We start from the raw sequence: 13,188 nt of genomic DNA on the forward strand, positions 1-13,188 counted from the left end.
ATGATTCCTTCATACATTAACACGCCTATGTCTTGTCACAGGGCTCACTCACAAAGGAAAGTTCTGCAGACTTGAAAAGGAAGTGGTTAGAGTCTATTGTCATTTGGCATCCTTTTTCAATCCACCTGATTATTGTAAACTGGGCAACATCAACTGAAATTAATGTTTTATATGATCCACATTTAGTTTGACAAATTAAAGTTGTTTGAAATCCTTGGTTGCTGTTGGTCCTTAATGAAACACAACAGAGTTTTTTTTTATTAAGAAGTACTCAACGAGCTCTGATGGTCTTGTGGTTTTTGTGCCATGACGTTGAGAGAAGTTAAGACAGGCTTCATCGTGCCGTTGATCACACTGTTCAAGATGCTGACAATGAAAGCGGACAAGTGGGTTTTCCTTTTGCCACTGTGGCTCACGTGTGTGTCTTCAAATAGTAAGTATTTTTACGGTATTAAAATGTGCATTCTTATAACTACAATGTTGATCATTGGATAAAACACCTGTTTAGGCCATTTAATGGTTTGACATACAGATTTGTTGGACTAAGTTTTCTTTGAACTCTTTTGTTTGAATACTTGAATTAATTGAACATGTTGCAAATCTCTTCTAAGCAAATAGACAGTAGTCGGAAAGTTCAATATCAAAAAACTTCCATGAGGTTCCTCGCCTTGTCATAAAAATAATCATTTAAAATCATGTCTAATTTTTCATTCTGACATTTAGCACAACTATAGACATATACTCTTGAGGATAATTAAACCCAGTTGTCAATTCACAAAAGGGTTTAAAACTTTTAAAAACTAGACTAACTGATAATAAAACTTAGGGGAATGTTCCATGCACGGTGGCGTGGTGGTTACCGTCGCCTCACAGCAAGCAATTCTCTCCGGCTTCCTCCCACCGTCCAAAAACATGCATTTGACTCTAAGTTGACCGAAGAAGAGCAATAGTGGCCTAATGTGAACATTAACCCCCCTCCCTCAACCTGTCAGTTGAGCCAGTCCACCTATGGTGAAATGCATCATGTTTTTTAAAAAACGCGGTAAAAATAAAAACTAAATGGATAGACATGAATTGAGTGGTTATGCAAGAGAAAAATAAAAAAATAAAAAGACTCCAGGCGTTTAGCGGCAATTAAAAATGTTCCAGTGTTAGATCGTTTCTTTATAAAAACATCGACAACTGCTGACAACCAGCTGGCTATTGCTAACGGTCCCACCATCTACCACAACCGGGCGGCTAAATATGCAGCAGCAGCACGGCACGACGGTAAGAAAACCAGGTTTCTTACAAATGATCTCTTCCAATGCCAGCTGCCGAACAAACACTCAGTGTCTAGAGATTGGCTAATATATTCCCCTTCAACCGGCATGGTGTATTGTTTTGCGTGTAAATGCCTGGCCGGGCAGCAAAATGCTTTCACCGAGGGGTACAGTGACTGGAAACACCCGGACAGAGTCACAGCCCACGAGAAGAGCGCAAGCCACCGCGAGTGTCTGCTCTCACTTCTCAGGAGGTCACGGAATGCGGTACGGTTGATGTTGTTCTCAGACAACAAAAAGAGGATGTAGTATTGGAGAGAGGTGTTGCGAGGCATTGTGGCCGTGATTAACAGGGTGCTTGCGCCAGTCTTGAAAGTCTTAAAGGGGAACTCCGGGGCATTTGAAGCGTGTTTCCATTGCTAGAGGTTGTCAAATAATGATAGTAGGACACAGAGAGGTGCAAATCTGTGCTCCCTGTGTGGAGATCGCTCTGTCCGCACAGCATGTCATGCGAGGCTAATACGTGGTGGCCGAGGGGCAAGCGCTAACCCTTCCACGTAAAACAACAACTTGCACACTGCAGAAACGTCACACCACTTTATAACCCATCCGACAATAAAGTCACAAGCCTTACCATCAAAACCATATGCATGGTTCTCACATTACTGGCATGGGGACGTTACAAAACAACTTTATAAACAGCATGTAACTCACCGGCTGGTTGTAGGCTCGCGCATGTGAAAGCCCAAAAGAGTCGATGGAGAATAATCCCATATACAAAACAATTATCTTCTCTAGAAAAACTGCGTTCAAGTATTTAAAACATTACAACAATACATGCCCAGTAATATTCTTGTAATGTTTTAAATACTTGAACGTAGTTTTTCTAGAGAATATAATTGTTTTGTATATGGGATTATTCTCCATCGACTCTTTTGGGCTTTCACATGCGCGAGCCTACAACCAGCCGGTGAGTTACATGCTGTTTATAAAGTTGTTTGGTAATGTCCCCATGCCAGTAATGTGAGAACCATGCATATGGTTTTGATGGTAAGGCTTGTGACTTTATTGTCGGATGGTTTATAAAGTGGTGTGACGTTTCTGCAGTGTGCAAGTTGTTGTTTTACGTGGAAGGGTTAGCGCTTGCCCCTTAGCCACCACGTATTAGCCTCGCATGACATGCTGTGCGGACAGAGCGATCTCCACACAGGGAGCGCAGATTTGCACCTGTCTGTGTCCTACTATCATTATTTGACAACCTCTAGCAATGGAAACACGCTTCAAATGCCCCGGAGTTCCCCTTTAATAAGTATGGAATTTTGAAGCACTGTTTTCCAGACCTTGAAAAGTCTTGGATTTTGTGTGAAAGTCTTAATAAAGTATGGAAAATAAATGTATGGTAGAATTTTACAGTATGCTCAAAGGCATTGTGAAATGAGAAATAGGAAGGTAGGCTATAAAACTATAATTTTACTAACTGCTCACGTACTGTAGCCTGATGGGATGAAATGTGATTGAAGAGACTGAATTCTACATACATTCATTTTTATAGATAGTTTTTGTGACACTTGTTTGATGTGAAATTCATGTACTTGTGATTTTCATGTTTTGAAACGTTTTCATCAGTAAAAGCATAATTTACTGTGAATAATGCATTTGTTCATTGAATACTAGCCTATAAAAATTAACATTTCTAATAAACACAGTTGGTACAATCTGAAGTAGGCAGTAGCCACACAAGTTACAAGAACATAAAGTTAAAGTCTTGGGGAAAAAAAGTATCAGTTTTAAAAAAGTCTGGAAAAAGTCTGAAATTTTGATTTGGAAAAAGAGCAAGCACCCTGATTAAGTTTTTAAGTGTGCGTGGTTTGGCATTCCGGGGAGACAACTTATGGTGCTCTGGGACGGCTGTGGCAATGACGTCCCCCTGAATAATAGGAGTGTTGTTAGTGCTGCATAGGTGGATGCTCTTTGAATTGATAATATATTTCAATATAGACAAATGCTCTTCGAATTGATACACATTTTGAATCTGTACATTTTAATATATGGATGCTGTTTGGATTGATAGTGAATTGAATTGATTGGTTTTAAATGGAGATATTTGAATAATCCTACATACTGTATATAGATGGATGCTGCTTTAATTGTTACTGATTTTGAATGAATACGTTTGAAAATGTAGCCTAGGGGCACTTGAGGTTTAGTGCCCAGGGGCACCACATTGACTTAATACGGCCCTGCTGTGTGGCCCTGTGATGGACTGCCGACCCGTCCAGGGTCTACCCTGTCTCCCGTCCAATCACAGCTTGGATAGGCTCCAGGCACTCCGCGACGCTAAATTGAACTGAAAACATACTGTGGAAGATGTCAGTTGCAATCTACCGCAAAAACTGCAACTGTAAGGCTGTAAATAAACACTTTTGGTCAAATTTATGAAAATTGCCTGAATGGTGTCATTAAGATGTCATCACATAACATGACTCATGCTTTAAATGTTAAACCTATCATGTTTCCAGAAACGTTTTGTAAACATTAGTAACAATAATCAATCATTTGAATAATTAATATGTTTGAACCTTTATCTAACAGACACATGTACAAAGAAAATTCTTTTCAGTGCCTTCACCGAACAACGTATTTACACAATATACAAACCTGTCCGCAGTACACTCAAACAGAAGTGTCATAACACCTTATAAATACCCTCTTTGATCATTTTGGAACTGAGGACACTAAATGTTTGAGTTCTATCTAGAGGAATCGATGTCCATTCTGGCAGAATACAAGATTTTAGCTGCTCCCCACTTGATGCTCCTTTTACACCCAAAGATGACACCCTTACCTGCCACCAATTATTGTGTTAATGCTACTTGTATGTTCTATAAACTGATTTCTGATTTTGGCTCTATCCCAACTTTTTTTTTTTGAGTGTGTACTGGCATCAAAATGTAGATTTGTTCAAAAGTCAATAAAGTTGGTCAAAAAATACACAGAAAAACTAATTCCTTTGCACTTGTGCCTGTTTCGTAAAGGTTCAAACTAATTTGAACAATCTGCAAGTTTTCATTACACCCAGGTAAACTTCTCAACTTTTCTGGCACAAGTTAGACAGAAGTTTCTGTAAAAAAAAAAAAATGACATAATCGCCGCGTGAAAGGTCATCTGGGCCGTCAGTGGAAGATGTGATAAGAAATTCTGTGACTGACTCCCCATGGCAGGCCATCGCCCTGAGCGGGAGCTCTGCCACTATTTTTTGAATCTGTATGAATTAATCTACAAAAACATCATGTAAATCTTTATGGTTACAATGTGCTTTGGACTGGACAGACTTAGACGGCTTAGACTGAAAAGCAGATAAAACCATGAAAACATTGGCCCTACTTCAAAATGCTTGAAGTGAGAGAAAACCAAGTGAAGAGATCTAGCCAGGGTGCAGTGAAGGTAAAGCAAAGCAGTGGAAATGTTTGGGGCTGATTTGAGGGTAAACTTTTAAAAATCACTTGTAAGGAGCCCAGAGAAGTGAAATTCATTGTATACGTTTGTATGTGTGTACAACATGCAGCCAGCTGCTGAAAGGACTTTTTTATCTCAAAAGAAATCAAACTTTTGAAATGGCTCGTAAAGCAAAGGGTGTAACAGTAGAGCCGACCAAACAGACCACTGGTAAATTAAAGCCAAAACCACATGGATACAAATACCAAAAGCACTTAACCTTCAGTGTTATATCTGGCCATTTGTCCTACAGTCGTTCCAGTGTTAACAAATTATAGAAAAACAGGAAAGTAAATGGGAAACTTCATACTTAAACATCATGTGTGAACCCAAGTTGCAGCGATTTGATTTTTTTTTTTCTTTTAATTTGAACACTGTAGGTGTTGATTTATCATAAAAACAGCCTTATTTGTGACAATTTTGCATCAACAAGTGAACTACAATCACTTGCTTCTCCCATCTCCGATCACTGCACAACTTGAAATGTAGAAATTATAGAAAGGTAATCTCATGCAATTTCATATTTTGTTTCCACTGTACATCGTTACGTGACATTGTTTTCATGTTGAATCACAACAAGTTTACTGTGAAATGTACCTTTTATCAACCAATATAATGTTTATATTGTTATTGGTAAAATATTTTAATAAACAGTTTGAGGGTAGATAAAAAAAAAAGTGCCAATTAGTTTCATGTTAAGCCTTTATGCTTGATTTTATCATTCATTAGGAAAAAATATATACATGTACATTAAGATATATTTCTAGCGCACTGCAAGACATTGATACAATCATTTTGAATACCTACAGAAAAGTTCAGTGACTGGTTTTCTTGTTATTTGAGCATGAGATAAATGTCCTAACTTGTTCTTGTGTTTGACGCTTTTTATTAGATGAGCATCTCTTTGAAGAATGCAATATGTCCGAACAACTCAGCGCTCCTCTTGGCTCTTCTGTGCTCATACCGTGCAAGTTTTCTACACAAATTGACCACTGGGTTGAATGGTCCCAAGGCAGTAAGATGAATAAGATGAATAAAATGGTGGACGTAGTAAAGCTCTCAGCTAATGGGCGTGTTAAGTTCCTGGACCCCAGAGATGGCCGAGTGAAAGCCTTTCCAATCCAGGCCTCACGGGGGAACTACTCCATCTCCATCTATGACCTACAAGACACTGATCTGGGCAGTTACCGTTGCAAGCTCAGGAATGACTGCTTTAAAGTGGAGTTGTCTGCAAATGAAAGTAAGTGGATTGCGAGTTTCTAAGTTTTCATGATACAAAGCAGCGGCTTGTGCAGAGGCATGCTGCGTCTTCCTTTCCAGGGTGTCAAACCTCAAAGGCCAAACACTAAAGCGGACAAGTGAAGAAGTTAATGTATCTGTTTCCTGTAAAATGCATCTAAGACCACAACTGTGCAACAGGTACTCTGACGAAAGACATGCTGATCTACATCTGCGTTGGTGTTGTTGGTGCTCTCATTCTGCTCAGTGTTCTGAGTGTCGGCAGCTACTGCTGTTACAAGAAATGCACAAGTGAGTACAAGCCTCGTCTGCTGCTCTCAGTCCATGAATTTAACATAATTTCTTATTTGTTAATTCAGTAGAGGGATCAATTGGCCATTGACCAGAATTCTTGTTCTTTTTCCAGGCGATGCCAACTACCCTGTGAGTTCAAGCATTGAAGGTATGCTATTATTGAACCCAGTCTGACAGCAAAATGTGAAATAGTAAACCAAATAACTCCATGAAGTAAAGCAGTGCCACGGCATTTCATGAAATAGTCACGCATGGACAAATGCATCAGTGGTATGCACTCAAATGCCAAATGGAGGGAGTCAAAATTGAACTGAATTGCCATTTTGGAAAGACAGATCTCCTCCCACTGTCCAAAAACATGCATGTTAGGTTAATTGGTGACTCTAAATTGTCCCCAGGAGTGAGTGTGAGCGTGTGTCTGGTTGTTTGTCTCGTTTGTCTCTGTGTGGTCCTGTGATGGACTGGCGACCTGTCCAGGGTGTACCCCGCCTCTCGCCCAATGACCACTGGGATAGGCTCCAGCACCCCTGCGACCCGACCGACGGATTAAGCGGGTATAGAAAATGGATGGATGGATGGAAAGACAGATCTTATGTTTTATTGGCCGAACCTAGGTGACATAATTTGCCACAGAATATCTGAACAGGTCACTGAATGAGATATTTTCTGAACTAGCGGGCACAAAACAGAATGATGTGTTTATGTTTTTTCATAGTTTTTCAGTTGGTGGTGAGACACCCAAATATGTGCTCCCAACAACAATAATTCTCATAATATTTCCCCTTTAATCTGGCCTTGTAATTAGGTATTGCATCAAAATATCCTTTTCCTGGATTACCGGCTGTAAAGTCCGGCAACTTCAGCTGAACAAACAAAACGTGCTGGACACAGAAACCGGGCCTTTTAGTTAAAGACATTACTTTGCAAATAAAAAAGAAGATGAAAACCCGGAAACCTGGTGCTGTATACACTGAGGGAATAGGGCGGGAGGGTAATGACTGAAGCAATGTTTCTAAATACAGAACAACAAAGTTAACACTAACAACGCCGAAAACAAGCAAACTAAAATATTGTACCCCTCTGCGTTGGATTGGACTTTTCATATATTGGAAAAGAATAAGATTTTCTATATTTTTCCCTCTACTCCCAGTCATTAACGTATAACTTAAGCTTGCTACATGTAGCCTACCTGCAGGCATCAATCTTCTTATAGAGTTCTTGCTGTTAATTCGAATAAGTACTTGTCTAATGTAATGTTCCACTGCAGGTGCCAGTGCTCCACCTCTAGAAACAGGGAGAGTAGATGAACACCATATCGGTAATCCATCCCACACACACAAGACTAACGCACTCTTATCAAAGTTATTCTGATATATCTGACAAACAGCAGAGTCACTGTCTTTATGTGCCCACTTTCCCTGCAGGTGCACACGTCAATAATCTTGTTTACGGTGCGTCCTCTTCTTCCTCCGCCGTCATCTATTATTTCACCCGGCTGAAAAAGCCTCTGTACTTACAGAAAGTTAGCAACCATTCAACAATGTAACAAACTGTCAATATGTTCTGATTGACTCTTTCACAAACAACAGAAAATGATGACCAATACTTGGCCCACGCTGACCCGAACAGAGACCGTGGTGGTCTGCCAGGAGATCTGCAGGATCCGGGCATGAGTCAACCTGGTCCAAGCACCAGTGGGATTTATCCAAACCTGGATGAATTCAGGTTTGAAAGGGCGGAAAGTCAGAGGACAAAACAGAGATTCCACACAGGTGCTTCACAGTTATATGCAATATGTTTACTGCAGTTTGTATAAGTTATGACAGTATGACAGCAACTGTCTTCTCGCCCCTTCCAGAACTCTTCAGCAGGTTACGGCAAGCAAGTCTCAATCGACATTTTTACGGTAATGTGAAATCTTTAATTGTGTCGCATCCTTCTGATTGTATCAGGTGTGTTCACTCATCCTTTTGATTACAGTCAACCAGCGTGAGCTCAGGAAGCAACACGCCATGGCAAAACAGGCGGAGAATGACAGAGGTAATTTGATTTGACAGGACACACATCGGATTATCGAAGGTAGTGAGAGTAAATACTGCTAAATAGATAAATACATGTAAATATGTTCTTTTTTTTACAGCGGGCTTGGGGAGAAAGAAAGCCAAAGACAGTGAGTGCTGACTGACTTCATCTGTGGACATGTTAGCGATGACATTATAGCGTCCTCTGAACTGCTCTCCCACTTTTCCACTTTCCCTCTCAGACTGCGATTACAAAAACCCCATTTACAACAGGAGCACAGACCAGCTCGACCGGCTGTAGAAGATTAAGGACACGGTGTAAACATCTTTTCACAGTGACAGCTATTTTTTGTACTGCGTTTCTCTCTATACTGCATATCTATGACTGCTGTTTAATAAAGATCATTAAAATAACATCTTCAGATGCGTATTAGCTACAGCCATGAACTACTTCACAATGAAGAATGGTCCCCTTCATTTATTGTCTTGTGTGTGTGGCTCAAATCCACAAAACTGATTGAGCAGTATGTAATGTCATTAAAGACCCCATCAGCTGTGGACCTCTCTCCTCATGCAGGTTTCAATGCCACCTGCTGGTAGAAATATGTATTTTACTTTATAGCAGAAAACAATAATTCTAGAGGAGTGCAAGAGGTGTGTTGCTAAACATATTACAAATATACCACTCACTGATACTATAAAAGAGAGATCATATTGAAATATAAATCTCTAAACGACCTTGCCATCGGTAACGTCAGACTCATTTGAAGAAAAAGAAAGACATCCTATTGTCTCTTCTGAAGTGCCTTCATTTGGCCTTGTATTGTCATAAGGTTGATACTTTAATGTCCTAACTGAGAAAAAAAGAAATGCTTTGCATTACATTCCCAAACTGAATGGTAGAGATGGCTAAGACAGGCTTACTTCCACCAATTTTTCAATAAGACGCAGACAATGTAGGCAAGGCAAGGCATCTTTATTCATATAGCACATTTCATACCACAGGCAAATCAATGTGCTTTACATAAAGACAAGGCATTTAAAAGAACAGCATAAAAACAAGCAATTTAAAGAGAGAAAAAATAGAATAAAAATTAAAACACACAGTTAAAAAGCAATCAAAGAAGAGGGGAAAAAGAAAAATATAAACTCAACCATAAGCACACCGAAAGAGAAATGTTTTTAACCTGGATTTAAAAGTGCTTACAGTTGGGGCTGATTTCAGTTCTGCTGGTAGTTTGTTCCAGTTGTGTGCAGCAAAACAGCTAAAAGCTGCTTCACCGTGTCTAGTTTGAACTCTGGCCTCCAATATCTGACCTGAGTCAGCAGATCTCAGAGCTCTGCTGGGTTTATACTCAGCTAGCATGTCATTCATGTATTCTGGACCTAAACCATTCCGGGATCTGTAGACGAGTAGCAGAACTTTAAAATCTATTCTGTATCTGACCGGGAGTCAATGTAAAGACTTGAGAACTGGGGTGATGTGATCTGATCTCTTTGTTCTGGTTAAAACTCGGGCTGCAGCGTTCTGAATGAGCTGCAGCTGTTTGAGACTCTTTTGGGGGAGTCCAGTCAGAAGACCGTTACAGTAGTCAAGTCTGTTGGAGATGAAAGCATGAATCAGCTTCTCCTGATCTGTTTGGGACATGAAACCCTTCATTCTGGATATGTTCTTAAGTTGATAAAAGGCTGATTTGGTGACTGATTTGATATGATTGTTGAAAGTCTCTGAAAAAACTTTAAGGGTTAAAAAAATGTATATGAGAAATCCGTAAGCGTTTGGTTGGATTCTTGTTGCAGGGCAGACCTGTGATGTAAGCCTGCAGGAGTACAGCTGTTCCAACAATCTTCCAAAAGAAGCACTTTAGATACTTTGTCCTCAGTGTTCCTGTTATTTTATTTCATGAAAGACATGTCCTGTACATCATAAAGAGATTTTACAATGACAAAGTCGCGAAAGTGAAAGCTATTGCCAGAGGCTGCCCACCTATGCTGCTAACACTTACCCTCTCCCCGCCTCCTATTTATTGCATTCCTATTATTCCTATTATTATTTACATAAATCCCAGTTAGCAGTCTCCCACTCCCGGTCAGTCTCTAGTGTTTTAAAAAAAAAATGTCATTATACTGTTCTTTTCAACACATAAAATCTGTGTGGGGTACGGGGGAAATAACCACGACCAGACTGTCTACCAGCTGAAACCTTCTCTGAACAATGAAAAGGCGAAAATAAAAGAATCACTGAAGCATTTTTTCTTTGAATTTAGTGAGTTTGACTAGACTGCTACTTCCAGCTCATTTCACTCAGTCAGAATTTTTTCTTAACAAAGAAGACCATTACCCTAACTCTGATATAAAGATTACATATTTAAAACTTTGATATTTTTCTGTTTAATTTTTCATTTATTTTTTTCCTTAAATGGTACCGTGTGATAAACAAAAACGTCATCCCGATTCGCCCCCCACAGACAGCTCTGATTGGCTGATCTGAACACAGGACGCTGGCTGGTTTGCAGCCACTTTGACTTGTTTGGCTGCCTCTCTCTCGTGCCAATTAAAGTGAACTAGAAGCAGCTGCTCCACCTGTTTCACAGAGTCTCAGCAACCAAAAATGAAGACGAACAGTTTGGTCATTATTTTGGTGCCATTCTTTTCTCTTTCACCTCTCTTTCTGAAAGTCCGGGCTGCATCAGACCAGCATCGAGCTACATTTAACACCCCTGCCAACGATAATATAGTCATTTGCCATGATGACTTCATGTCTGTTTACATATCAAAAGAGCAATTTGCCAATCTTCCTTACACTATTTATGTTCAAGGTAAGACGCACACACTAAAAAGATGGACGCGTTAGACTGAGCTTTGAGGTGCTTGTGGTTGCTACAGTCTTGTTTGTATCATGCAGATGAAGACGGTGGATATTACCAAGCCATTGCTATAGCAAAACTTTGCCACTACTACCTTGAAGAAACCCATTCGTTTATCATCTTCACAGTCGCTTCCCATGGGTGTTTTGTACAAAGACAAGTGAGCAGATACGTCTCTAAATCCTGTCTGTTGATTAATTTGTCACACAGAATTTACTTTATTCTAATTATTCTTCAACATTGTGTTTAGTAGAAATACATGACGAGTCTCACGGTCGTCATCATGGCACCTGCAGAAGGGGGTATACCTGAAATTGTCCAACCAATACATCTAATCTGTGAAAGGAAAATGAAAGGTATAGAGATTGAGTGTGTGACCAGTATGTCACGGTTATTATTCCCTATTCTTTTAATCAGTCATTCTTTATGTCCTTTTTACAGAGCCGAATGCAAATGTCCTACCAGAGGTATCAAGATTGTTTTTCTGCAACCAAAATGGTTTCAACATCACCATCCTGAGGAACGCCACAGTCCCACCTTTGAACCTAGAGACAGCCAGGGTCCCATCCGACCAAAGCCACAACTGCAAACCCCAACAAAGATCCCCCGAAGCTGTCACGTTCAGCTTTCCATTCACTGACTGTGGCACCCAGTTCATGGTAAATGTGAATACATCACTGATGGATCCTGTTGAATCAGGATTCTTTCAAAATTAAAGGTTTTGGCTTGCAGATTACAGATGGGAATATTACCTACTGGGTCAACATTGAGGTGAAACAACTTCCCCATCAAGGAGTCATATTTCGTCATACTCCATTCCAGTAAGATTATGATTGATATGATGTGATTCACTTTTATTCCTTTTTGCATGTGGTTGATATAGCTTTTAGTTAACTTGTTTTCCTTTTGTTTCTAGTCTAACTGTGCAGTGTAGCTTTGCACTGACTCGTATAACCCAAATGGGCATCGAGATTCAGCAAAGGGAATCTGAGCACCCATCGACACTGAAGAACAAAGGAATACTAAGGACTGAAATGAGGTTTGCCAAAGGTCCAGGCTTCTTGTCATTTTGTCAGTCTATAGAAAAACTCCTTTTGAAAAATGATCTAAAATGCAATTAGAAATTTAAGTCTTTAATTTGTTCATTTGTTTGAACCTTTAACAGACGCGAGTTCAAATAAATGATTTACACTAACCAACTTCATAACATTTTGGAACTGAAGACCAATTTAAAATCTCATACCAGAAACACGCTCTGAAAATGTGGGAGGGAATGCAGAGATGTTCACAAAAAATACAAGTAACATGAGATTAATTAGTAAGGTAAGGGTGTCAGGAATTGGTATAAAAGGGGAATCCCTTCAAAGCTTAATCTTTCCAGGCACGTATGGATGGTGGCTCACCACCTTATGTCAAACATAGTCAGAGAATCAACTAAGCCCCCCCTCCCCCAAAAAAAGAGGACAAGACTTATAAATGTTGTCATGGGAAATCTGTGTGTAAAGACAAGAACAAAAAAAAATGCTGTTGGATGCATGTGACTTTCAAGCCCTCAGGTGGTACTGCTTGAGAAAATTTAATCCCTTGATCAACATAGCCACATGGACTTGACAGTACATTGGAAAACCATTGTCACTGATCACACTTTGCCACTGCATTGGACAAATGTAACCTGAACCTGTATAATGTAAGGAACAAGTCATATCAAGTCCGAGCTGAAAAGCTGCTCTGCTAGGTTCTCTGGGCATGAGCTCATCTCAGACACACGGCAAAACAGAGGATACATGTTCTGTGGTCGGATCAGTCCATTTTTCATCTGCTTATGGGGAAAAAAAATGAGAAGGATCATCCAAGCTGTCATCAGAAAAAGGTGTAAAAGTGAGTGGGTGTGACGTTAAGGGGGGTGCATCGGTGCACCCAAGGCATGGGTGACCTGCCAAAATGTGAAGTTGCCTTTGACGCAAAGGTTGCTTATTGGAAATTTCAGAGAGATGTGCATTATCAACAAAG

At 39.9% G+C, this 13,188-nt stretch overlaps 1 protein-coding gene across 1 annotated transcript; it reads left to right on the plus strand.

Moving 5' to 3' along the window:
- Positions 1 to 275: 275 nt before the first annotated feature.
- Positions 276 to 8,725, plus strand: LOC142388901 (uncharacterized). The gene is made up of 11 exons (XM_075474473.1): positions 276 to 433; positions 5,650 to 5,997; positions 6,177 to 6,287; positions 6,403 to 6,438; positions 7,558 to 7,608; positions 7,715 to 7,741; positions 7,880 to 8,062; positions 8,149 to 8,196; positions 8,271 to 8,330; positions 8,431 to 8,460; positions 8,554 to 8,725. The coding sequence occupies exons 1-11, from the start codon at positions 307 to 309 to the stop codon at positions 8,610 to 8,612; spliced, it is 1,080 nt and encodes a 359-aa protein (XP_075330588.1). The 5' UTR covers positions 276 to 306; the 3' UTR covers positions 8,613 to 8,725.
- Positions 8,726 to 13,188: the final 4,463 nt, after the last annotated feature.

Source organism: Odontesthes bonariensis, chromosome 9 (genome assembly GCF_027942865.1).
Source record: "Odontesthes bonariensis isolate fOdoBon6 chromosome 9, fOdoBon6.hap1, whole genome shotgun sequence".
In the NCBI taxonomy this organism is placed as follows: domain Eukaryota; kingdom Metazoa; phylum Chordata; class Actinopteri; order Atheriniformes; family Atherinopsidae; genus Odontesthes; species Odontesthes bonariensis.